The sequence below is a fragment of the Fusarium redolens genome (genome assembly GCF_020744475.1).
Source record: "Fusarium redolens strain MPI-CAGE-AT-0023 chromosome Unknown BKA55scaffold_5, whole genome shotgun sequence".
Lineage (NCBI taxonomy): Eukaryota > Fungi > Ascomycota > Sordariomycetes > Hypocreales > Nectriaceae > Fusarium > Fusarium redolens.
In genome coordinates this window covers 2650011-2674656 of record NW_025763668.1, presented here as the reverse complement: position 1 = coordinate 2674656, position 24646 = coordinate 2650011, and the positions used below count along the sequence as shown (strand labels likewise).

Here is a 24646-nt window from a genome sequence, read left to right as displayed (position 1 = left end):
AAAAACAAACGAAATAATTGGAATCAGGATAATGTACAATGACAACGAATGACAGTGCGCTTTCCATAACGGACGCCATGTCATCATTAGGGAGTATCGGGGAAGGATGCTGGCCGATGACTGAGACTCGGGTGGGCCCATATGATGTCACAGCCGTAATAGGTGGGTAGCTCATGACGTAGCCAGGTTGGTCGGAAAGGACCCTTCCTGCAGGAGGGACCCTTAGACCCACCTGCCCGCACTAGAGTCTGGTCTAACGCCCAGGGCACTATCGGTTTGGCACTTTGTCGACCAACCCAGTTCAAGCGGACTGAAGCCTTGCGGCGATCGGTCCACAACCGCCAAGCCTTGTTTCGACGGTGGTCAACGTCATGGAGCATCATCTAGGGAGCCCAGAGTGACGGCACGGCGCCCATCCTCCGCCAACCGCGGGGTGCCTTCAACCGTCTTCAGGGGTTCGCATCGGTAGGACGCTTGTCTCCGGACGAATATGCTATGCTGGCTGGCCTTGTGAACGGGGCCACACACGCCAGGGGTGCAACTCAACTCAGGCACCGGCTCGTCGACGATGCTTGCCTGGGAGTTCCATGTCCGGATGGCACACACGATAGTGCCTGGTTAGAGCATCCGCACGACTGAACGTCTTCTCCTCGGTGCAGAGATCACATCGCACCTTTTGCTTGCGAGCGTTATGAATGGTATCCTCATGACGGGTGAGATCATATGGTCTAGAGAAGACGGTGTTGCAGGGCTTGCCAGTGCTTGGGTTGATCCGATCGCAACGATGAGGGCCGGCCTGCGTGTTCAACAACGCAGATGTCATACCCATATTGCGAGGCTGCGAGGGGCCAAGGTTCTGGGTCTGACGGTGGCCTTCCCGCTTGTGCTTCTGAAGTAGCGCCGGAGTTTCAAATCGTAAAGTGCAGCCATGATATGTGCAAGTGTAAGTGCCACCATCAGCAGCAGTACTGCTGGGGCGGGTTGCAGGCGTGACATTTCGCGATTCGTTCGAGCTCGACCCAGCGGAGCTCAGACGAGGCGGTGTCTCGTGGTTCATTCGCGGGTGTGCGATGAACGGGTATTGCTGAGGCACGGAAATCCCATTATTTGCGTGCGATGACAGGAAGTTGAAGTGGTTTTGGCTGTGGGTGTCGTGCATAGATTCTTGAGAGCTAACCATGGACTTGGGGAACTGGTCTAAGTCGAAGCCAGAAGAACTCTGAGGAAACAGAGGGAAGTTGTTGTCACCCTCGGGCTCGTTGAACTCAAGAATAGCATCCTTGGGTGAGATGGTCTTGGGAGTCTCGGGCTCCTGCTTCATGTTCATCTGTTGACGCATGAGCTGAGCATCTTGGTGTGCCTTGCTCTGCTCGCGCATGCGCTGGGCACTGTTAAATGTCAAGTTCTGTGGGAGTCCATGGTTGCCAAAATCGTGGGCAGGAGATGGGGCCAAAGGCGACCCAGTTCTGAAGGGCGACCTATCTCGCGAATTGCTAGAGACCGGTGATTGAGCTGCACTTAGATGCTGGTTGTTGGCGGCATTGAGTCGCTGACTGAAGACATCGTTTGTAGGTGATACAGACAACTGAGTTTGCGAGGGAGGAGTTGATGTGATGGCAAAGTTGGGGCTGTAGAGTTCATCTGCGTAAATGTCTGTCATGGTTCTGTCAAGTTTTGGGGCATTGACAAAGGCTGAGTAATAAGAATGTGAGCTTATGTTCTTGGACATGAGACCTTCATCGAGAGAATTACCTTTTCGCCTTCTCTCTGAATTGTCGACTTCGCCGACTGTGGGAGTAGCAGGTGAGTCACCAGCGATGGAACTCGCCACTGAGGCAGGGTGTGACCGCGATGAGCCACCGGAGAAGTCGGGAGCTTGCATCAAGGCCCGGTCCATTCTTGGCTTGCTACTTGGTCCTGACAGAGTGATTGGGTATGCCATCTCAGGCATGGCATTCTGCTCCAAGCCTCCGCAAGTCTGGTATCCGGCATAGGGAGCCATCGATTTGGCCAGATGATAATATGAAGGATTGCTCTGGTCGTTTGCGTCGGTGATTGCAATGTGTGGGTTCGATGTGTTGTGGTTGAAGGGTGAGGCAGGCCCAGCTGTTGAAGACCCCAGAGATGACAAAGAAGACTCGCGCTGATGAGTCCCACGAGGCAACCTGTGAGTCTGCCGAGCAAGTGCTCCCCAAGTTTCGGGCTGCATGAGGTCGGTGGGAAGTTGTTGGCTCAAAGCAGCGATCTCGTCTTCGTAACTGGATCGAGGAAGTTCAGAGTAGGCGGCAGAGTTGTATTCGGTATGACAGTTCTGAGAGTAGGGATACTGCTGGTGCTGCTGAGAGTCGGAAGAGTTGTGCTGTAGTTGTTGTTGGAGTTGAAGTTGCTGTTGATGTAGTCGAGGGATCGATAACATGGTGATGTTGTAAAAGATGAGTTTATGTTTAGAGTTGGGAGAAAGTGGCGAAAGGCGGGAATGGTCGCTTTTTAAAGAAAGCAGGGACCGTTTAGATGAGCCCTGGGAAGGAGCAAGGTGCGAGTGATGGAAGCCAAAAGACTGCTGGATAAGGTACCGTACAGTGCTGGAGTCAATGAAGTCACTAGGTGCACCCCCACCGGGCCGAGACTAAAAAAGACCCTGGGCCCACTCGATGATGCACAGGACAGCACCGAGGCCGGGATCTGGAAAGAATCGCTGGGTACCTAGCGTATGCCCCAGCACCAGGTTTGGAACAGGGTACCGCAGCAGGGGGTGAGTGAGTGAGGTCGATTTGCGGTATGTAACCCGGTATATGAAATGGTGGTGTGGGCTTGATGACTCTTGGACAATTGGATGCGATGAGGGTGGGTGCTGTGTGCGTGTGGTATGCAACCTCGACAGGTTGTGAAGTAATTGATGTACTACGGTAGGTAAGTATGTCGTGGTGTGTGGATAAGGTAAATCGTCACGCCAGACTCAAGGCCGTTGTCTTCGTTTTTCCTAGGTCAGCGGCGGATTGGCAGTTATGCGACGCACTACTGCGTAGGTATGTGTGTAGTGCACTTGCTCCTGATGTTCTTTTAGGTGAATGATGGCTGATTGATCATGGATGATGATGCTGATGATGCTGATGATGCCTGGGGTACCCATTCGATATGGCCATATCGCTGCTGATCTTTCCGCTGCTTCAGGTCGCTTCCAGTCCCTTCTCAATGGTGCACTGACGATAATTTTGTGGCCGTGTAATCTTCTCCTCTTGATTTCAAATATCCCGCCAGTCCCATCTGGTCCCTCTTCCTCTCCCTCTTCGCGAGACGAACAGCGAGGTGTTGACTGACTGACTAATTGGGCCCCGAAACTCCCTCCCAAATCCCAACATCAAAGCCCACAAGCCTCCCGCAACGGACATGACCACTCCACTCCGGGGATCCAGAGATGCATGCCCGTATCAAGCAATGGTACGTATATTTTAGGTTTTGTTCAAGGTTCAGGTTCAAGGGCCAAGGCCAGCTTGCACCCGAGGCTGCAGGGCTCTGACGCCGATAGGGCCATCAGAGCCGGTGCCCAATAGGCTCTCTCAATTCCTTGGACTCTGACGCTGCTCAGGCAAATCTTAGCCTGGCCCAGCACGCTCAATTTTTTTTCGACCTCTAGAAGGGTTCCACTGACGTAGTCTAGCCCCGCCGATCCTTCACCTTTGTTTTGTGATACGTATCCCCTCACCCAGGCTCGACTACCTTACCTCAGGGCGGTATCGTAGCTGGCAAGCTGGCTCCCTCGCACAGCCACATCTTGGTTTGTCATCTGGTTACGACGCCACTCTTTCTGATTCCGCCACACTCTATTTGAATCTCTACTCCACCATTTGTAATCACATGATGACTCTTGGTCAAGGTCACATGAGACATATCGTCGTATGTTGATTCATCACGGTTCGATATTCGACCTAGCTGCCAATTATTGACCGGTTCTGGGGAGCCCTAGAACTCAAATCAGGGGGAGCTAAGAAAAATCTTTTGCAGAGTCGTCGTATGACACGCCCTATGGTGTGACTAACCATACCATGTATCTGTCTCCTTGTTTAACACAACACCTGTTCAAGCGTTACCACCTATTCGGAGGATACGGCTCGATAGGGTAAAGACATGAAAACAAGAGAAAAAATTCTCTATCCTATCCTATCCTATTGAACAAGGGGATACACACTCGCGCGATGCAGGAACCGACCCTGGTCGCATCTCGCTGGTCGGGAAAAGTTAAACAATTGATGAAAAGAAAAGATATAATTGGGTGAGCATTTCTCAAAAGTCTTCGTTGCAGTGCATTCTCGGCCTGACCGATCCGCTACCAGCCGTCGGATGCCATCGGACTTTGTGCTCCAACCAATCAGGAGTGTGGCTCATTGCATGCTAAGCCACAAGCTCTGGTTTTAGAGTCCATTTTTAAGCTGCCCAGATCGATCTCGTTTTGGTCCCACCTGTTTCTAGAAGCCCTTTGTGTTTTGTTTCTCCGCGACCTGAGCTGCCTCCATGATAACCCAGCACAACGGGTTTTCCGGCACGGTTAACTCCTCGGACAGCTTTGATGATCACTCTGGTTCCCCGTTGCTCGGGCAGCACTTCCCATTGTAGATGATCAGGGGAGCGTGTGACTCTTCCTGATAATGATGCCTATCCGAAAAGATTCATGAGTAGGCAGGAAATCAATCCGCAAATGCTTGGGGGGATATTATGAAAGGAACTCATACGGGCCGTTGGCACAAAATCAACAATCCTTTATCGTGGACTCACCCTACCTAAGGTACCTGGGTCTCTGTAAAAGATGAAAGATGTACATATCATTTTGTTGGGGGTGTGACTTGTCGGCAAAAGCTCATGACCACCTTATGAATTGCACGCCATGTTCATCTCGATCGTGCTTCCCCGGTCCGAGAACTGGCATCTACTGCATCTACTGCAGCGTGGAATGAATTTCAGCTAATTCTCAGCTCTATCTAACATTTAGCCATAGTGTGGCTTACCTGGGACTAGGTGCTTTTCTTCCGTCCGTTGGGTCCGCGTAGGGCTGGCGGCGAAATTCCTGTACAGACCCGCAACGGCGGCGGCTGAGGCCGGCACCGGGCGATCCATCTATCTCTATTAGAGTCTGAGCATCTCACTACGCGTATATGTTGGATGGCTTATAGTAACTACCGATAGTCTTTACCGCCTGTCCGTGCAGAACTCGGGAGTGAGTAACATGCCAATCGGTTTCCTCGAGTAGCAGATACGAGCAATTTGCGCATAAGCATTTTGTCAGCCATCCGGCTCTTCAGCCCTCCGAGTTAGTTGTCGTCGGCGAACAGGATGAGTAACCACTTAGCGAAGCTGAGCAATTACCAAGCTGCGTGTAAAATAAAACTTGAGGTATTGTTATGCTACGTTACAGGGGTCGTAAGCAGTACACATTCTATCGATGTAAGCTGGTACCAGCTGACTGGTCGAGGCGTTTCTCTGTACAACATGGTTGTTCCATATTGCTTCCAAATATCCATCTTGAAATCGTTACTGCAAGTCTGGTGCATCTGTTGGCCGTACAGATCTGATCTTTGAATTCCAGCTTCCACTGTTCGGCTTGTCCGTGTGGGGGGGGGCCTCATGCATGCATAGCTTAATGACAAACCCCATTGCCGAGAGTTGGGTTCTGAATTTGGTTATGGCCATTATCTCCGTCGCTCTCGGGTTTCCAGAGTAATCCGATCATTTCTAACATCTCGGAACCATTTGTAATCCCCGTCATTTAGCCACTTTCAAGGCTGATTAATAGCTGATCAGTAACACCATTTTTTCTACTGCTGTTTATGATCGAATACTACCGAGGCATGAGCCAACATGGGGAATTTCGCCCCCGGGTTTTCTGCGTCTGTGGCGGCCTCTAATTTTAGCAAACATCCACGTGGTCCAGGCCCGACGATCCTTTGTTCTCGCCACCCGTAGGCTCCGTAATCCGATATCTTCGGCCGATTGACAGAACACGAGATATATCTGAATATCAATCTATCGAGTGACATGCATGCCTAGATCTGTTTCCCTTGCTACGCGTTGCAAATACGTATCGGCGAAATTCAACGCCATCAACTTCACTCCACCCGCAGCTGCCAAGGATCAGGATAGTGATCACAAGATGAGATTTAGACTGTTCCAGAACCGTATTTGTTCAGTCATCGAGGCCTGTCGCATTCGTATTGTCCCAACGGACCGCAATGGATGCGCAGTGAAGTGACTCATCAGTGAAGGCAGTGCAACAGCGGTTATTGAGAGTTTACCAGCTATCTCTAACCATGTACTGAGCCTTCAGGTGTCGTCCTCCAGGGTAGGCTGGGACTATACCAGCCTGCGATGCGAGTGAGCCAATACATTGAGACCAACGAAAGAAGTGTGTTTTTGAGAGGTGTTGCTTGGAGTTGATATGGCTGGGAGCTGGCACTTACGTCGCGCGCCTTATCTCGGAGCCAATCCGTGGAATATTCCTCTACATGTTGCATATTTGAATGGTGATTGTGATGATATTTGTCTGTTGTAGACCTCGACCTACATATCTGTCAGACGCCAAGCTTTGTAGATTGGCGTGCACGGAGTGCTTGAACGCGTAACAGAGTGAGAAAGGCAGTTTGCTTCAATGAGATACACCACTATGAAAGGCGTCTGAAACCTTCCAGATCACAAATGTCGGAAATTTTCTATATAGATGGGAAATAACGCCAAACCACCCGACCATAAACGCATGCTTCGATCCAAATCAACTCTGAGACTATGATAATATACCCATCAACTCGAAATGAGCGCAAAGCTGCACGGCGTGACCATTGACGAGAATGGATCCATTGAGATAGACAGTTCTACATAAAACGCCGTCAACCATCCTGGTGGTGAGGTAGATCGGACATGTTGGTGGAAGCTTTGTTATCGCCCTGGTCACGTACAAGACGTATCGTAACGGCATATAGTGAATACGACATCCACTCGCGTCAACAAAATCGAAACATAACAAACGCTCTACCCGACGCGACTAGCTGAATGCGTAGATACCGACGCATACAAGTCTGCATGTATACGTGGTCACGGTTCACGTGCATTTTACGGCATACAACGAGACGTTCACGGCAATTGGGAGCAGAAACTATGTGATGATCAAGATCGCCTCAAGGGCATGTTCGATTATCCCCGAATGTAATCCCCCGTTTCCCTATGATACAGAACACCCAAAAACAAGACCGGACCCATTTGTCGTCATGAAACACCCTACATGGTCCTGCACAGCAAGCAGTCGACCGCAAAGATTCGTAACAGCATGTAAAACAGAACGCGCTTAACCACCGAAACCGTAGAGGGTGCGGCCTTGTCGCTTCAGGGCGTAGACGACATCGAGAGATGTGACTGTCTTGCGCTTGGCGTGCTCGGTGTAGGTGACGGCGTCACGGATGACACCCTCAAGGAAGGTCTTCAGGACACCACGGGTCTCCTCGTAGATCACTGTTGAATGTGTTAGGCGCGGTTGAGTCTGAAGTGTCTGGTGAGTAACTTACTGGCAGAGATACGCTTGACACCACCTCGACGAGCGAGACGTCGAATAGCGGGCTTGGTGATACCCTGGATGTTGTCTCGCAAGATCTTTCGGTGACGCTTGGCACCGCCCTTGCCGAGGCCTTTGCCGCCCTTGCCGCCTGTTGAGAGAAGTGTTAGCTTTGGGAGGATTCACACAAGAGGCGCGTCGATAACGCGTCGATTGTGGTCGAGCGAGTATCGGCGTAGGTGAAGTGGTACTTACGTCCAGTCATCGTGAGAGGGGAAGTTGGTTGTTTGGTTGTGTGTGGTTGGTGTATACACTCGTGGTGTAGAGATGTGCAGTGGATGTAGAGAGTCGTGAGATGAAAGTGTTCAAGTATGAGATGCAGCAATGATGAGCGGGAGTGGGAGAGCTTAAGTACGAGTGGGCCAGAATCGGGATCAGTTGGCTGGACCCACTGTGTGATCTTGATCCCTGCCGGGCGACGCGATCTGTGAGCGTAAGTGCCTAGTGACGCGAAAATTTTGAGCCGACGAATTAAAAAATCGGCCTGCGTTGATTTTCGAAATCGAAAGCGGGGTGGCCTCAGCTCTGACCAACACAGCATGCTATGTACCTGGCCAATTAAACTCGAACCACTCATGCAAGATTGTCCCACCACTGTCAAGCTTCGTTGTAGGGTAGTTTTTGACCGCATAATATATTTAACGATATCTATGACATGGATACACTGTAAAGTGGTGAAGCGGTTGAAATTTTATTGTAAACCTTGGAGAGGAAACTCCAAGTCGCTGTGACTCATTGAGTATAGTCTGTGGCGAATTACGTTACGGTTGAGATGATTTACTGTTTCGTCGAACAAAGTAATCTCCATCATTCAACATGCCAAACAACTTAAAGTACTCAACTTGATGCTCACACATCAAACCAAAAATTAACCATGGTTAACGATAAAAAAAAATAAAATAAAAACACAGAATAAAGATGCCAAGTACGACAAGTAATGCATCATGGGAGAACAGGCATTAAATTATCGTTGTGCGCATCTACCAGAATAACATCACGTACGGTCCAAGCAACTGAGAACACACAAAGTTACAACCATGAACTACCCACCAAAGCATTATAATCAGGCAGGCTACAAAAACCAAAATAACCACCACATCATCACACAAGGCATACGCGTAGACTCATACAAAGACAAGACTGTAACGGGAACGGGATAGCGACATGTTCCCCAGAGTGGACTGTGGACTGTGGCCCGTTTCCCCGGGTCGAGTTTCGCCTCAGTCAATCAATTATCGGAATAATCGGGTGCCTGAATTCAAGCCCATCAAAAAAACAAACCCAGGTCTTGCAACGCAATTTCGCCATTGGCTGCCTGGCAAATAGAGATCAGATTCCAACGCGTGACAAGCGTGGGGCGCTATGTGTGCAGGTGAACGGAAATTAGAGCCAATAGAAAATCAGCACGCGTGCAGCTTTTTTTTTTGCAATCAGTCGTGCATTTTTTTGCCAGAGAGGCTGGCGCGCATAACGGGGCCCATTTTTCCATTTTCGGTGGGTGATTGCAAAAAACGCACTCCAATCAGCGCGCACGGTCCACTGCACTCAGATCAGCCGCCGCCTGCACACTCAGGTATAAAGGAATCCCCCCGCCTGCTCCCTCTCTCGACTTTTCCTTCTGCATCACACACCCACTTCAGCCTTCCACCCCCACAACCATCAACAACAACCATCATCAACCACATCATCATCTTCAACTTTTCCATCTTCACATCAACAATCAACAATGGCTCGCACTAAGCAGACCGCCCGCAAGTCCACTGGTGGCAAGGCCCCTCGCAAGCAGCTCGCTTCCAAGGCTGGTAAGTCCTCAGACTTGAACCTGACGCGACACGCGTCTCTTTGTCCATCAAGAACATCATGACTAACTTCACCAACAGCCCGCAAGTCCGCCCCCTCTACCGGAGGTGTCAAGAAGCCTCACCGCTACAAGCCCGGTACCGTCGCTCTCCGTGAGATTCGACGATACCAGAAGTCGACTGAGCTCCTCATCCGAAAGCTCCCCTTCCAGCGTCTGGTAAGCATCACCATCTATTCACACCATTACTTGACATCCACTAACATGACGAACAGGTCCGTGAGATTGCCCAGGACTTCAAGTCTGATCTCCGCTTCCAGTCTTCTGCCATCGGTGCTCTCCAGGAGTCCGTCGAGTCCTACCTCGTCTCCCTCTTCGAGGATACCAACCTTTGCGCCATCCACGCCAAGCGTGTCACCATCCAGTCCAAGGACATCCAGCTCGCCCGCCGCCTCCGAGGTGAGCGCAACTAAGCGACTTCACAGATGGGTATTTGGGAGGTTCACGACTTTTTGCTTTGACACGAGGGATATCATGGTTAGGGGATAATCAAGGCGTTCACGAGGAACATGCTTTCTACAGTTGGGATGTATATTAAATGGCAAGCTAGTTAGCTGCCCTATGCAATCGACCACCGGTCTTTGATCATCATTTCTCGTTCCTCGTGTGATTCGCTATGAAATAGAATTTATGTAGCTCAACCGCCATCGCGTCCTTCAGTGAAATCGTGAATGCAATAGCGCGCTTGTTTGCACTGACGCGACTAATTGATGTCAACAACCGAGAGCGTGATAAGGTGCCTGGCCCTGTTGCCCTCATGGTGAAGTGGCATATTGCTCGACAGGGCCAGCTGGGGAGCCTGATACCCGTTACGATCCAAGTTAAATGACTCATCGCCGCAGCCTGTGGAAGTGGTCGCAGGTACTCAGTCGCTCGCTCACACACTAATCATCAACTGACTGCCTTGTGTAATTGCCAGACCCGATGGAGGATTTGCGTGAGTATACCTTATCTTCTACAGCGTTGAAAGGCTGGCTCCATGGTACAATTAACTCCCTTGACGGACGTGAAGGATTCATCAGCTTATTCAAATATTATATAATTGATCAAATTGATTGCATCTACTCTTTTTGTTACGGACCAAATTACGCCAAAGAATCAACATGATATGTAGGAAGTTGCGCCAAAACATCGAATCCACCCGTGCCAACCTTTCCAAGTCTACCCATCACCAACCGACCGCTGGGTGTAGACAGATCGTCCCAATCACCATCCAGCACAGCGTCCTTGAGGAATGCCAGCGTCGTCTCGAAACTCATCTTGGTGAAGGGGCTAACATTACCCTTGAGACCCATTCGGTTGAAAGGTGTAAATCCACCATTTCTCGTCATGTGGTCTCCGATGAGGTTCAGGTGGCGGTTGTCCACCTTGATGCCGTGAGATCCGAAGACGCCAGCAAGTTCTTGCACGATGTTTTGGCGGGCTGCCTCAACACCGTACACGGCCAGTACGGCAGCGATGTCGTTGGTCTGGATGCGGTTGGGGTCGATGAAATCGCTGTATCGCTGCATTGCCTGCAAGTTCACACCCGCTGTATGGATGACCTTCGTGTCCTTCTCCTCGACCAAGGTGCAAGCACCGACACCAGAAATTTCCTGGATCACTGTCTTCTTCACAGCGTCTTGAACGAGGTTGAGCATGAGGACCTTGGGAATAGTTGAATCATACTCGAGCGTGAAACTGCAGTTCGCTCCAGTCTTCTCGTCGAATGAGAAGTCTGTAACCTCAGCGTATTGTTCAAGGACCCGGTTGGTTCGTTCCTTTGCGGACCAGTCGACACCTTCACCATCCACGTCATCTTCCGCCTGTCGGGGGCTGCCACCGAAACCTTCATCCTCATCAGCATCATCAGCGGCATCCCGCTCCATTTCCTGCTGCACGGCATCGTCATCATTATCGTTGGGTCCATACGATACTGCCTCACTTCGTTTGGCTCGCTGCTTGGCATTTGTCGCGTCGTCATCACCATCCTCATCGTCTTCATCATCATCGAAATTGCCGGCAGCCTCAGCATTGGGACCAGCTGTCTCCACAACACCAGCCTTGGCGCCAACATCAGGAGTGGCCATTGTAGACATTGTCATTCGCTTTCTGATGTCCTTCTTCACAAGAGCCAGCAGCCGGTGCAGAAGCTTCCTCTCAACAGCCTCAACAACATCTGAGATATTGATGGCATATGTCTTGGTGTACTCCCCCGAGTCGAAGAACTTTATATCGACCTTGTAAATCTTGGCCGAACCGTAAATCTTGCCTTGGCCAACCTTCTCTTCAACGTTGATGCTATCAAGAATGAAGCCAAGAGGCAACACCGAGATGGACTTGGCAAAGATCTCAGCATCTTCTGCAGACATCTCCTCAATTGGGTAAATAGACATAGCTGGGGTGGAGATCTTGTCGCTAGCGGTCATGAGAATCTCACGCAGTCGAGGGATACCCAGCGTGACGTTCTTTGCAGAGTGACCAGCCAAATGGAACGTGTTCAGTGTCATTTGCGTCGAGGGCTCACCAACAGACTGACCTGCTACGATGCCAACAGCTTCTCCAGGCTCCACAAGAGAACGCAAGTATTTCATCGCGAACAGCATCTCCGCATTCTTCTTATTGAGGCTCACACGAGAGAGCGCAAGCTTGTTCTTGTCCGATTTGTCTCGGACAAGGCCATCCTTGTTCTCCTTGATGTATGAAGTCATGGCCTTGTAGAAGTTCTCGGATGTAGCGAACGCGGTCGTAGCAGGGTTGAAGAGACCCGAGATCGGGTCCTGAGCCTTGGTGCTGGTGTGCTTGAGGGCCTTCTTCATGTATTTGGTGATCGCATCGCGGTGCATTCCTAGGCGCTCACCAACACTGGGGTCGTATCGGAGCTGTGAAGCCTCTGATGTGACGTTCTCCAGGATGAAGCTGAAATCAGTCAAATACTTCTGCTTGGAAACATCGAGACCATCCTCGCCATACAGGAACTGAATCATGGAGCCATCTGCATCTCGCACGGTAGTATCGTACGCAACCGTCAAGCCCTCCATACCCTTGATGACACATCGCTGCAGGTAGCCGGAACGAGACGTCTTGACAGCAGTATCGATCAGACCTTCTCGACCGGCCATGTGATGGAAATAGTACTCCTGAGGCCGGATACCTGTAAGGAAGCGCTGCACGATATAACCGCCAGCTCGAGCATGAGTCTCGAATGGGTTAAAGCATGGCAATGACTTGCCGCTGACCATGATAGGGACACGCCGACCCTCCAAAACCTGCTGACCTAGGTTGCAAGAAATCAGCGAAGCATTGACTCTGGATCCCTTGGCACCGGATGTTGTCATGGCTTGCATCTGGTTGAAGGGGAAAGCCTTCTCGAGACCAACAGGCATGGTAGCCGTCTGGATCTTGTCCGTGATCTTACTAAGACCTTCCTTCATCAGAAGATCCAGACCTTCTTGTTTACTGTCGTCGCGAAGTACCTCTTCCAGACGCTCCAGTAGAAGAGGATCTCTAGGACCTGGGTTCTGCTCGAGAGAAACGTAGGAAGATGCAACTTTGAGACCCACTGAGTCGGCAGGCACAAGCGCTTCTCGCCGAGCTTGCTCTCCCTCAGGTGTAAGTCTCAAATCATCCATACCACAAGAGAAAGCCCTCATGTTGAGATATCTTGTGAGCAATCTACCGAGACTACTCAAGAGCTTACCCGCAACAGCCGGGCCATAAATCTCATGAACAGCGTGGATGACACCACCAGAGCTGGGACCAATCTGTGACTTATCAAGAATACCGGTGATGAATTCGCCATCCTGAAAAACGACAGTTCCTTCTTCTGAGTTAACGCCCCACTGACTGGCTTTGATTTGTGTTTCTGCTTTCATGGAAAGCCCACCGCAGTTGGGAGGCTGCATGTTCTTCAGGATGGTGGTAATGACCTGCTTGCCGGTCCATCGAGCAACAGGTCGGATCACTGCAGGGGCAACAAGTTCGATTCTCTCGCCAACAATGTGACCACTCTCGGGCCGCAATGCGTTGTAAACCAGCTGCTGATAGTCGCCTTTGGTGAAGAATGTGTCGCGGTTACAGAGAGCAACGGATACCGAGATATGATCCTGAATGAGACCTCGGAGAGGTTTTCCCGCAGTACCAGAAAGGTATTGGTGATCAGTGTCGGCAATCTGGAGGGCTTCGGCACGGGCAACTTCGTTCTGCGGAAAATGCATGTTCATTTCATCACCATCGAAATCAGCATTGTATGTGTTACAGTTGGCGTAGTGCATTCGAATCGTCTTTTCGCCAGGGAGAACTCGAACTCGATGACCCATAATAGACGGCTTGTGAAGTGTTGGCTGTCGGTTCATCAGGACAACATCACCATTGGTCAGATGACGGTAAACCTTCTTGTTCCGGGTCCGAGCAGCATTACTGCTTGTGGGAGCAAGTAGCTGGTTTGCGAGAGATACACGGTCGTCGACTGACTTGTTGCGAAGGTTGACGATCTGGCCATTTTCATTCTCAATGGCGAAAGCGCCAGGCCATTTGTCGACACCGTTGATGACTGCCTGTTGCATGTCTCTGAAGTTGTGACTGGTCACTGGCTCGGGATATGTCAACTTTTTCGCAAAGACGGGTGGCACACCGATTTCGTTGGTCTCGATATTGGGATCGGGTGAGATGACACTTCGAGCGGCGTAGTTAACGCGCTTACCCATCATGTTCTTTCGGAAGAGACCTTCCTTTTTCTCAAGCTTCTGCTTGATGCCATCCTCGTTGCGCTTCGCCGCAGCACCTTGGACCGGGTTTTTGTCCTTATCGATGAGCGCGTTGACCGACTCCTGTAGCTCTGCCGAGGCCTGATGCATCCTGTTGACATCGGCTTTCTCCTCTTGTAACTCCCTATGTAGACGCGCGATCGTTCCACAGCCTCTGAGAATGTTTTTGTAAAGAGAATTTTGCTGGGCTTCAGAAATCTCGGACTCGCCTGTTCGAGCTTCGGGGCGGTAGCGGTTGGGAGGAACTAGGATGGTTGTCAAAAAAAACATGTCGGGTGTGACTTTGGTAGAGCTTCGGGTTGGAGGCTTCGCGTTGTATAGGAGGGAAATTAATTCTTGCTCCTTGGTGAACAACTCGCTGAGACGAGCTCTAACCTCCATGGCGCTGATATACCGCTGTGGAGAAGAAGGAGCAGAAGCCGTATCCGCATCTATCATCTCTGTGTCCTGATCGGTGACATCTCCATTAACGCGGGCAGTCTCACGAGTAGGAGAAGCCACATCTGCAACGCCCTCGTCGGATGAGTATCCATCTGGCTTCTGTTTGGTTGCGACTTGGTGGACTCTGGTCATAGCATCGGCCTGCTTGAAATTCTTCTGAGCCATCTTGGCCTTGTCCTTATCGGATAGCGATCTCTCGAAAACTTTCACAAATCGATCCTTGCGGTACGAAGGTGAAATGCCACCACAGCTAGTGCAAACTCTGCGCTTGGTGATTTCTGCCAGGAACTCCTTAATAATCTCACGACGCATTTCGCTCGATCCCTCATGCTTTCCTCTCTTTGTGTCGCCTCTCTTGATCTTAATACCGCTGAGACACTTATCGACGTACTTGTCTCTTGCGCGCGTTACGTTATCGATCGAGTTGCTGGCGCCCTCCTCCTCCGCTTCACTTTCCAATTCAGAGAAGTCCCCCAGCTCGATGGCCAATTCGTTATCGCCAATGGCACCCACTACGTGAGCCTCCTGAATCAAGCCATGCTGAAGAAGTTTTAGTTGGCACACATACTTGTGTAGTTCTTTCTGAGGAAGTCGGAATCCTTTGCAGTAGACGCAGGCAGCCTTCAGGAGTCGATAAGCTTGGTCCATGAATACTGGATGATAGACTGGCACGGGGAGTTGAATGTGTCCAGCATGGCCGGGGCATGTAGCCTGGTTCAAGTTACATGTTGTGCATCTATGATCGCATTGTGAGGGGCTGTCCTTGTCAATTTTGGTATGTCACTGGAACTTACGGCGCATCGCCCCAGGAGCCAAGGGCAGGGTCATAGAGACCGCCTGGTACAGGATTGAGAAGATTGTCAAAAGTTTCGGGATTCTCAATTCGCTTGACAGAGATTGCTCGGATTTCTTTTGGCGACAAGAACGTAAACTCGACGCTCTCTACCCCGGACGCGACCGGCTGTGCAATATTCATGGTGACGTTATTGCCGCCCTTTCGAGCGAATGTTCTGGCGATTGAGAGACGTCTTTGGGCTAACTGATGAAATCCATTCCCAGCGCAGTATGCGAGATGAAGGTAAATCGTAGAGGCAGTGGGGACCTTTGCGAGAGAACAATTTTTTGGCGGTGCGGCCCGGCAGAATTTTAGGCCGACCCATGCAGCCAGTCTTGCGCGCGACTCAGCGTCTCCACGCATGGCTCTTACTTACCTACCTTGCCATTTGCATCATCTTCAAGCTGGATCTATTTCACGCGCATCACCGAAAATCCTACGATCGCCGGACCATCCAACCGGACTTTTACTGCTGAGACGCGCCATCATTCGCAGTTGAAATTCTTGATCTTCCAAAGGCGCTCCTCAGCACAACTGAAAAGGCAGGGTCTTTGTAGCCTCAACTAAACGATCCGGCATCGTTCAGTTGTAGTGATGGATCGCAACAACCAATCCCATGGGCTCGGCCCTCGCCATGATGCATCATCGCGAGTGCAAAAGACCGAGTCTGCTGCGGACAGGATGGCTGCACTCAAGGCCCGAGTCGCTGCAGCAATCGGAACCAGCAAGGCAAAGGGGGGCCTAAATGTTGGACTTCATCCTGCCCTGGAAGATCTAGGATCATATAAGCCCGCAAGTAAATCAAAGGAATCGACGCCAATACCATCAAGCGGGCGAATAGACAAAGTCCGATCACAAGACGCCGCGAGGTCGGGCTCGGTCAATAAGCAGAATGGAGAGAACCCATACTACGATCCTAATCTTTCAACACAACCGGGCGGAGGGAAGGGACGACAGTCAAGATCACTTGTATTTAACCAGAAGGGCAAATATATCGCCCAAGCCAATGCTCTTCGTCGACAAGCCGCCCTGGAGGCGATGAAAAAACGAATTGCAGAGCAAACTCGAAAAGCTGGTATCGATGACGATCTAGATGTTGAAAGGAACTTTGTCGTGGATGCACCGCCAGAGATCGAATGGTGGGACGAAGGACTTGTTGACGGAGGAAGCTATGACATGCTGGACGACCCTTCGAAACTCAAACTTACAACGGCCGACAGCATCATCACTGAATACATTCAGCATCCGGTTGCACTCGAGCCACCTCAAGATCGACACGTTCCGGCTGCTAAGCCGATGTTCCTGACTTCGAGGGAACAAGCGAAGTTGAGGCGACAAAGAAGAATGGCTGAGCTAAAAGAAATGCAAGCTAAAATTCGCCTGGGATTGGTACCGGCGCCGCCCCCCAAGGTCAAGAAGGGCAACCTGATGCGAGTTCTTGGTGACGGTGAGTTTAACATACGATCTCGTTGATTCAATCACATGCTAATGTTTTGTCTAGTGGCCGTCAAGGATCCGACTGCAGTCGAAGCGCGCGTCAATCGAGAGATTGCTGAACGCCACCAAAAACACGTCGAAACAAACGAAGAACGGAAACTCAACAAGGATCAGAAACACGACAAACTCGCGACGAATCAACAAAAAGACGCCGAAAAGGGAATTCACATGCTGGTTTTCAAGATTGGAAGCCTAGCGAATGGACAACACCGTTACAAGATCGGCATGAACGCTGAGCAACTGGCACTTACAGGCATATGCATCATGCACCCCAAATTCAATTTGGTTATTGTAGAAGGAGGCGAATGGAGCATCAAGAAGTACAAGAAGCTCATGCTTAACCGAATCGACTGGACCGAGAATTCGCCGTCAAGAGACCGAGACGGAAAACAAGGCGCCACACGCGACTGGCTTCTTGCCGAAAAGGATAATGGCGAGCTTAAGGACATGTCGATGAACGAATGCAAGCTTGTCTTTGAGGGTGAAGAGAAGGCGCGAGCATTCAGAAAATGGGGAAGTAAAGTGTGTGAGACAGACTCGGAAGCAAGAGATGCTCTGGCCCGCACCAAGATGGACAACTTCTGGCAACTCGCCAAAGGCTTTGCCTAAACAGACAGATACGTATGGATGTTCGCTTAGGTGCGAAAAGAACAAGAACTTAGAACTCTTCAAGAGATGTGGTTCAAATATTAATAAACTCACCTAATAAATGTTTGCAAACTTGCGAAAGATACCATATTCTGGGACTATCACAACTTGGCCATATTGCATAGATATTGAGAATATGCGGCGGGTACTAAAGTGATGACTCTCTGGACTTCTTGAAAAGGTATATTCCTTAGGTACCTTGGCCCATAGGTAAAAAAAGAACGAGATCATGGGGTTGCACTTGACGGACTTGGCGGCAAGCATCTGATACCCGTCGAGCCGAGGAACTCACGAGATACTTGAAAACTTTGCGTCATTAATGTGTGACAGTGCTTTGGGGTTCAACAACAAGTGTTCAAAGCTCTGAGCAGTGGTATCCTAAGAATAGAAATAAGGGTCTGTTATTGCGATCTAGACTCTGGACTTTGACTTACACCTAGAGTCCTAGACACAATCAACCCCGGGCGCGGCCGCCTCAACGGGCCTATGCTATATACCCAGTAGTCTAGGTATGTACCTTAGTTACTCGCAGTTTGGTCGACGGTTGTAAACAAGCCTTGTGGGTTAAAAGATCACCACCAACTGACAAGGATACTGGAGGTACTGCAGTAACAAACCAATATGGAAGGCAGATTTCGGGCAATTTACCGGTTTAGGTGCTGCAGCTCTACGTACCTGTCTTGTGCGACCTTCCATTGTCAGACTGAAACTGGACTGGGTGAAGGCTGAGGCTACGCTACGCTATCTACCTAAGGTACCTTAGCCATGAGATAGATCTTCGAGATCCTCGACTTGAAGATCATCATGGCATGCATGGCCTGGAAGCCTCCAAGTGGAATGGATCTCCGTGGACCCCTGATCGAGGAGGGAGGCTTAGGCTGGGGGATCGATCATAACCAGTGCACGGCTCACTTGGAAATGGCCTGTATCCCGTTTAGAGTCTGTCAGGGAAACTCTAATTCGGTGCATGTCATTCAAGCAGTTGAGCAGGGATAGGTGAGGCGTAACTCGTCTCAACGCTACACTCAACTTCTCCAGATGGGCGACGAAGCAGATGAGACCGCATAGCGTGTTGCACCTTGGAACTGCGAAAGAGCACTACCACTAGAAGCGTTTAATCGTGCGAGAATGGGTATCTTGGTTTGATACTGCTCAATCATAAGCTAACAACTACCTTATCGACTGTAGTCACCACTCAGAATGAAGTTGCACTCACACTGCCAAGAGCTATTTGGAAGTCAACATGGTGGGCAATGTCATCCTGGTAGGCATCAAGGATCTGCTTTCGACGGCCTCCGTGAAAGCAAGTAAAGAAGAAAGTAGCTACCATTCTCATCATAGGCCATGGCATTCCTAATGCAGTCGCTTCTGCAGGTGATAGGTACCAGGAATCGATGGAACAGTCAAAGATTGTCCACCATCCATGCCCCCTCGTTCTATCAACCTGGATCATCCACTCCTGTCTCGACCCCCGAGCCAGTTAGTTTGCCAGTCAAGAGCTGACTCTGAATTAAGCTTGTGCATCAACCGATCGGTGATTGCAGTTTTGGGACTCTCTTCGAATCATGATCTTTACGGATAGTAACCGCACGAACCGCGTCTATTCATTCAATCTTTACATGCGGTATCCTCCCAACCTTGACTGAACCATGTAACTCATTGATGAGAAGAAATAGCCGATGCAGTTTGTGTAACTTGGGTGGGCTCGTTCGTGGAGTCTATCGACCCCATTACTGTGGAAGCTCTGACTCGACGGTATCATTATGACTCCGGCCCTCAAGGGCATCCTCTACAGCCAGCAAAAGTTTTTGTTTGCTGCAGAGTTTTCGGGCCGGGCTATGCGGAGGAACAGACTGGCTCCTTTGCAAGGTTCCAGGTTATCCAGGACCCTTGACTTTTTGCATGTACTCACACAAAGCTTAAGTTATATGAATCTTGAAGACGGACATTTGTCAGGACAATATTCTAATAAGAAAATTTGTGCATCTTTTGAGAAATTTCTCAGGTTGAATGGTGATAGCTTTTCTCAAATTCGTAGTAAAAACATCGGTTAACATTGTTCAAGCCCTCCAAGGCGATGACAGTCATCCAGCGCCTGGTCTGTATACGATACGATATACGACGCTTATGAACGGATGGCTTATAAACGGATGTTTTGGAAATAAGTCTTGCGCGGTAGATCATTGAAGAACTCTTCAGCTCATGATTAGAGCCGAGTCAACAGCCAATAAGGAGGTAGTCGAAGCGAAACAACGCGGCATCTGAAGAATCTGGCTTATGTAGGAGCAGAACAAAACAGAACATTGTGCTTGCTAGCTTGCTTGCTCTGACAACTTGGACCTAGGCTTTGGCGTCTCGGCGGCAAAAAGAACCGGTGCGCCTGCGCCTGTCAGGCCTGTAAATGGTGGTCCACCAGGGACCCTGGAAAAGCTGGGACGTTTGTCTTGGCTTTCGCCAACTTGGGCAAACTTGTCGCGACTTTACCTCGTATAGTATGTCGCTAGGTAGGTACCTAGGTTAGTGGAGGTTAGAGACGGGATGGACCAAAAATTGGGAACCAAAGAGATGGAGAGCGAAATACAGCATCAGAAGGCACCGAGGCACTCGCTGAGTGCTCACTATTTGAGTAGCTGACTTGCTTGGCTGATGATGAATACCCGCAGTTTGTACGCATGTTCTATTGCTTGCTCCTCGATTGCTGGTGTATTGTACGCAGCGTCATCATTTAGCGCAGTAGCATCGCCGGATGCACTTCATCATCTCCCCTAGACGCATAGACTGGGAAAAGAGATTTTGCTTTCTGATAAATACCTACCTATCCGCGAGAGCAACGCGGATATGGCTTATAGTCCCCGCCCAAGTGGGCTTTATCCTGTAAGGTTAAAGTTGGTGGGTGTATCTATCTCAGCTGCAGATATGCGTAAAGGTACGTTGTAATTCTATACGGACGGAGTACACGCAGTGTAAGAACGGAGGATTAGAAGGACCAGGCCGCCGTAGGGTAAGGCAAGGTAAGGCAAGACTCAAACTGTATTTTGTGCCATGAACTTGAGATGCAGTGCTTCGGTCCGGCTGTGTTTAAACGGGATGAATGAATATTGAGGCTATTTGCAACATGAACATGTGCGTGCGTGCGTGCATCCAATGTTGATAGAGACAACAAATGGAAAAGGCTGAAGCTGGCCGTTTTGCGGGGCGCCACCGGCCGTTGAGCGGGCTTAGGTTGAGGCCAGGAACAAGCCGATATCTGCTGCCACATTTGGTAAGGTTGCAGACACTGTAGACTCCCTAAGAAACAGCCGCGCCATTTGGGCCATCAGAAGTGCCATCACAGGCCGTTTCAAGGATAAATAGCACTGTCCTTTTGTTACATCGTGCCCACTCCACAAGTTCCTGACCCACCTGGACCGCGTCCACTTAATTATTCCGTGCAACGGCAGCGTGTAGGGATAAATTGGAGATGAGTGGATTTTTGAGCTTCCACATATCACATCCATTCTCCAGACCTGCCGGAGTCACGGCCCTGCCCCAAGCCAAACACAGCACTTGACCGGTACGACCAGGGGTTTATTTCCTATTATCCTCTGAGGTTTCCTCGGTCCTGAACCGTCTCCTCGTACATTGCCGTATCGGCTCTTCGGATCTAGCCCGGTTCCTACTTGGCCTTACCATTCCCCTGGCTTGCACCGAGCCGGACTCGCACGAGTCGCACCACCTGATCCGTTGGCCGTGCCATGCTATACCATGCCATTCATTCTCAGTGACAGAGACGGACGCATACGGAGACCAAGACCTACTGTAAGGCCCCTCGCCCTCACGCTGATGGCAGCTATGTCTGCATATGGTCGATCCATGATCTGGCCAAGGAACCTCCATCTTCAGGAGCACCAGATGATTGATATGCGGACGTGACAGTACAAATTTCACATCAACTCGCAAATCGTCGTCAACAGGTCAGCGATGATGGCCCCCATAGTCTGACTGGTCAACAGAGCCCAGTGGGATTATAGCAGTCTGCGGAATGGTGTTTATGATGTTGCAACCATCAAACTCTTCCTTGATTCTGTCTCGGCGAATCTACCATGCTACCCTCCAAAGATAATAATAGTGAGCAACCACATAGGATGCCAACGAAAAATGCGCTCACAGGTTTTTTACTTACCTAGGTTCCTAGGTACCTTACGTACCTACCTACCTACCTAAAACCGCGGGCCACCGTCGTTGGTTCTCACGCACCTGCATCTACCTGGCGGTCATGGCACTACAAGTGCTTAAACTGCATGGGCCAGCCTGCCAAATTGGGGCTGTGCGCACGCTTCAATCAAGAGACAGCGCAGTGTCCCGTACTCGATATCTTCCGGGTGTGTTGGTGTTGGCTTCTTGTGTTGGTTCTTGATGGTGGAGAACTCATGGGACGATGGCATCACTTTGAAAAAGAACCCACGAACATGGTTCAAATACGGACATATTCCAAACTTGGACTGGGCTGGGCTGAGTTGGGGCTAGGCTCTGCCTCTATGCTACTTTGTTCGTTATCGTTGCACCAACAGCAGCGCCTGCGCAGAGTGCTAAGCAGCTGAATCTCAGGTCTTAGGAACCCTGGTCGCTGCGGAATGCGGCCCTCTGTACCTTAGCTCGCGTTAGGGTTGGTTTTATGCTCTAATTTGGGGCACTCAACGGTCTGACTTGCACACATCTTGCTTGGCTGGCTGGTGACAGCAAACGGCCCTAGCGATACCGTTATCTACCTCAAAGTCATCCGCGAGATCTGTCAAGGGTCGTAATGGCCCAGCCGTGTGGTTGGCGAACTCGATCCTGGCCTAGACCTCATTTCGCTCTCCTCCCGGCCCCGTCACCCGCTTCTTGACACCTTCCCAGTGGCTCTCTAGCCGTGAACGCCAACCTACCCGTCTCCCCACCTTGGACTCGCCTGTCTAGCCTGTCTTGCCTGTTTCTCTAGCACCCCCCCATGCAGGCGGAGTCTGATCCTTCGACAATCCTCGTCTGGGTCTAATTCATCGATGGTAGTAGCTTCATCAAAGAGGATCTAAGTAATCGATCTTCCCTGTACGTACGTCCATCTCTCGCCCAGGACTTGGTCTGGTCGACGTTCGTCTTTGTTGCCACCGTCCGTCTGTCTCTGCTGCTCATAACTCCATCCCCCGTGTTGGTTGTGCCCTCGTTGTATTTATCCAACTGATACCCCGTCATGGGGCTTCCCGACTTGGTCGATGAATCTCTACTCACTGCAGTACCTAATCTAACGGTGCCTGTGGCCTGTGGTTCTCTACCTACCGGAAGTACATGGCTCATGAGACCCTAGCATCCCCACGGATTCTAACCCGACCCTCGCATACTTGCTTTCTTTAACGACCTCAAATATGTACCTGACACCTCCCTCGACCTCGAACTCCCCCGTATCGCAGTATTCACAGTTCTTCGAAACGAGTTCGTCCAGTTCTGACACTTCCTGCCCCCCGAATCGCCTGCCGTCTTGCTACGGCTCTCCATTTCAGCAAGCTGTTTCAGGCGTTTCACAGTCAGATTTGGATTCGGATTCGTACTCCCACCACGCTCGCTGGTTCACAGTGCCTCAGCCTGAGCTTCTATCACCGCCTCCCATGGACCACGGTAGCACTGCTTGGGTCACACCAGACGGCTTAGTGGCTGGGACAAGCACAGCTTCTTCAAGCTCGGTAGAACCTGACGCCCTGCATGCGGATTTTAATGCATTTGCTGGATACGACTCCTGTTTGCCTGCCCCATATCAGACACATGACGCCTACATGTCACCCAGTCGCAACCCATCAGTCCATGAGCCCTCATTATCTTCTACCAGCCAATCTACGCGAGCGCCAGCAATAGGCGCAAGGCCACCATATGGATACTTGCAAGATCCCTCTAACTCGAGATTCAGAGTCGAAGGCTCCGTGAGCAGCTATGGCCAGGGATATGAGCCGCAACCGTACTCAACTGCCGGTCCATCTACTGCTGCTTATCAAACCGACGGGGCCCCCTTCACTTCAAACCTGCCCTCCAGCCTCGGCGCAAGTGCTTCAACGACCTGGCCGAAGCAAGAATATGAGTTGCCGCAGTTCTATTCTACCCCGCAAACCCAACTTCCTGACCTTGGCCAGGAGAGGAGACTATTGAAGACGAACAAGGCCAAGAGACCCACCAGAAAACACACATCGAAGGAGGAGGCCAACTTTCAATGCGAAGTCAAAGGATGCGGGAAGTTCTTCAGTCGCAGCTACAATTACAAATCGCACCTGGAGACTCATGATGAGAAGCGCGAATATCCATTTCCTTGCACTGTTGATGGGTGCACCAAGAAGTTTGTGCGGAAGACCGATCTTCAACGACACCACCAGAGTGTGCATATGAAGGAGCGCAATCACAAGTGTGACTATTGTGGACGCCTCTTTGCTCGAAAGGACACTCTGAGAAGGTAAGCATACCATGCCCTCTAGCGCTCACAAACTCTAACAGTTGAATTGGTAGACACATGGAGGACGGCTGTTCGAAGCGATTTGATATCGGGACACTCAACTTGCAAGGCCCAGGTTTCGCAGGGTTAGGGATTGTTAGCCCAACCAGACCATCCGGTTTAGACCCTCGCCGTCCTGGATAGATTTGGGTATAACATGATACAGAGTCGTCAACAACACCTCGGATGTATTCTTAAGATACATAGTAATCCATCGATGTGGTAAGGTCCTTGATCGGGAAGAACTTGGACTTTCTTCAGAAGCCTTCCTCCAGGCATTTCAAGTTAGAAACGGTATCGAAAACCTGACCTAGAATTGGAATAGGTAGGCTGGCTAATGATATCACGGCTAAGTGCCTTGTCAATTCTGGGTCTTGCTGACTTGTATTCTTTAGGACCATGTATATTCACTGGAGAAGAAGAAGTAATCAGTGTCACGAAACCCAATGGCTGGATGTATCAACAAAACAAACCATGATGAGTCGGTGGCAAACTGTACTCGAACCGCGGAGGTACACCGATCAGCATCCGACTGTTTATT

At 50.4% G+C, this 24646-nt stretch overlaps 6 protein-coding genes across 6 annotated transcripts; 3 read left to right on the top strand and 3 right to left on the bottom strand.

Annotated features, from left to right (window-relative positions):
* Positions 1 to 547: 547 nt before the first annotated feature.
* Positions 548 to 2416, bottom strand: BKA55DRAFT_688083 (uncharacterized protein; the record flags this gene model as incomplete). The annotated part of the gene is made up of 1 exon (XM_046199167.1): positions 548 to 2416. One exon carries the CDS (start codon positions 2414 to 2416, stop codon positions 548 to 550), a length of 1869 nt encoding a protein of 622 aa, XP_046052504.1.
* Positions 2417 to 7327: 4911 nt separating this feature from the next.
* On the bottom strand, positions 7328 to 7680 carry BKA55DRAFT_505575 (histone H4; the record flags this gene model as incomplete). Its single annotated transcript, XM_046187204.1, has 2 exons — positions 7328 to 7491; positions 7545 to 7680. Coding segments are annotated over 2 exons (300 nt in total), but the record flags the coding sequence as incomplete, so codon positions are not given.
* Positions 7681 to 9205: 1525 nt separating this feature from the next.
* On the top strand, positions 9206 to 9950 carry BKA55DRAFT_307556 (histone-fold-containing protein). Its single transcript, XM_046185619.1, has 3 exons — positions 9206 to 9393; positions 9472 to 9608; positions 9665 to 9950. Exons 1-3 carry the CDS (start codon positions 9318 to 9320, stop codon positions 9860 to 9862), a joined length of 411 nt encoding a protein of 136 aa, XP_046052502.1. The 5' UTR covers positions 9206 to 9317; the 3' UTR covers positions 9863 to 9950.
* Positions 9951 to 10534: 584 nt separating this feature from the next.
* Positions 10535 to 15611, bottom strand: BKA55DRAFT_506260 (uncharacterized protein; the record flags this gene model as incomplete). The annotated part of the gene is made up of 2 exons (XM_046187252.1): positions 10535 to 15371; positions 15430 to 15611. 2 exons carry the CDS (start codon positions 15609 to 15611, stop codon positions 10535 to 10537), a joined length of 5019 nt encoding a protein of 1672 aa, XP_046052501.1.
* A 540-nt stretch (positions 15612 to 16151) lies between these two features.
* On the top strand, positions 16152 to 17576 carry BKA55DRAFT_506749 (pre-mRNA processing factor 3-domain-containing protein; the record flags this gene model as incomplete). Its single annotated transcript, XM_046187290.1, has 2 exons — positions 16152 to 16917; positions 16972 to 17576. 2 exons carry the CDS (start codon positions 16152 to 16154, stop codon positions 17574 to 17576), a joined length of 1371 nt encoding a protein of 456 aa, XP_046052500.1.
* Positions 17577 to 22996: 5420 nt separating this feature from the next.
* BKA55DRAFT_505579 (uncharacterized protein) lies at positions 22997 to 24249 on the top strand (the record flags this gene model as incomplete). Its single annotated transcript, XM_046187205.1, has 2 exons — positions 22997 to 24066; positions 24120 to 24249. 2 exons carry the CDS (start codon positions 22997 to 22999, stop codon positions 24247 to 24249), a joined length of 1200 nt encoding a protein of 399 aa, XP_046052499.1.
* Between the last annotated feature and the right edge of the window lie 397 nt (positions 24250 to 24646).

Bases quoted from the DNA above. Each gene is read 5' to 3' on its own strand.
- BKA55DRAFT_307556 (XM_046185619.1), top strand. From the start codon at position 9,318: ATGGCTCGCACTAAGCAGACCGCCCGCAAGTCCACTGGTGGCAAGGCC. The intron at 9,394-9,471 runs GTAAGTCCTCAG...CTTCACCAACAG, and splicing joins GCAGCTCGCTTCCAAGGCTG to CCCGCAAGTCCGCCCCCTCT. The intron at 9,609-9,664 runs GTAAGCATCACC...CATGACGAACAG, and splicing joins AGCTCCCCTTCCAGCGTCTG to GTCCGTGAGATTGCCCAGGA.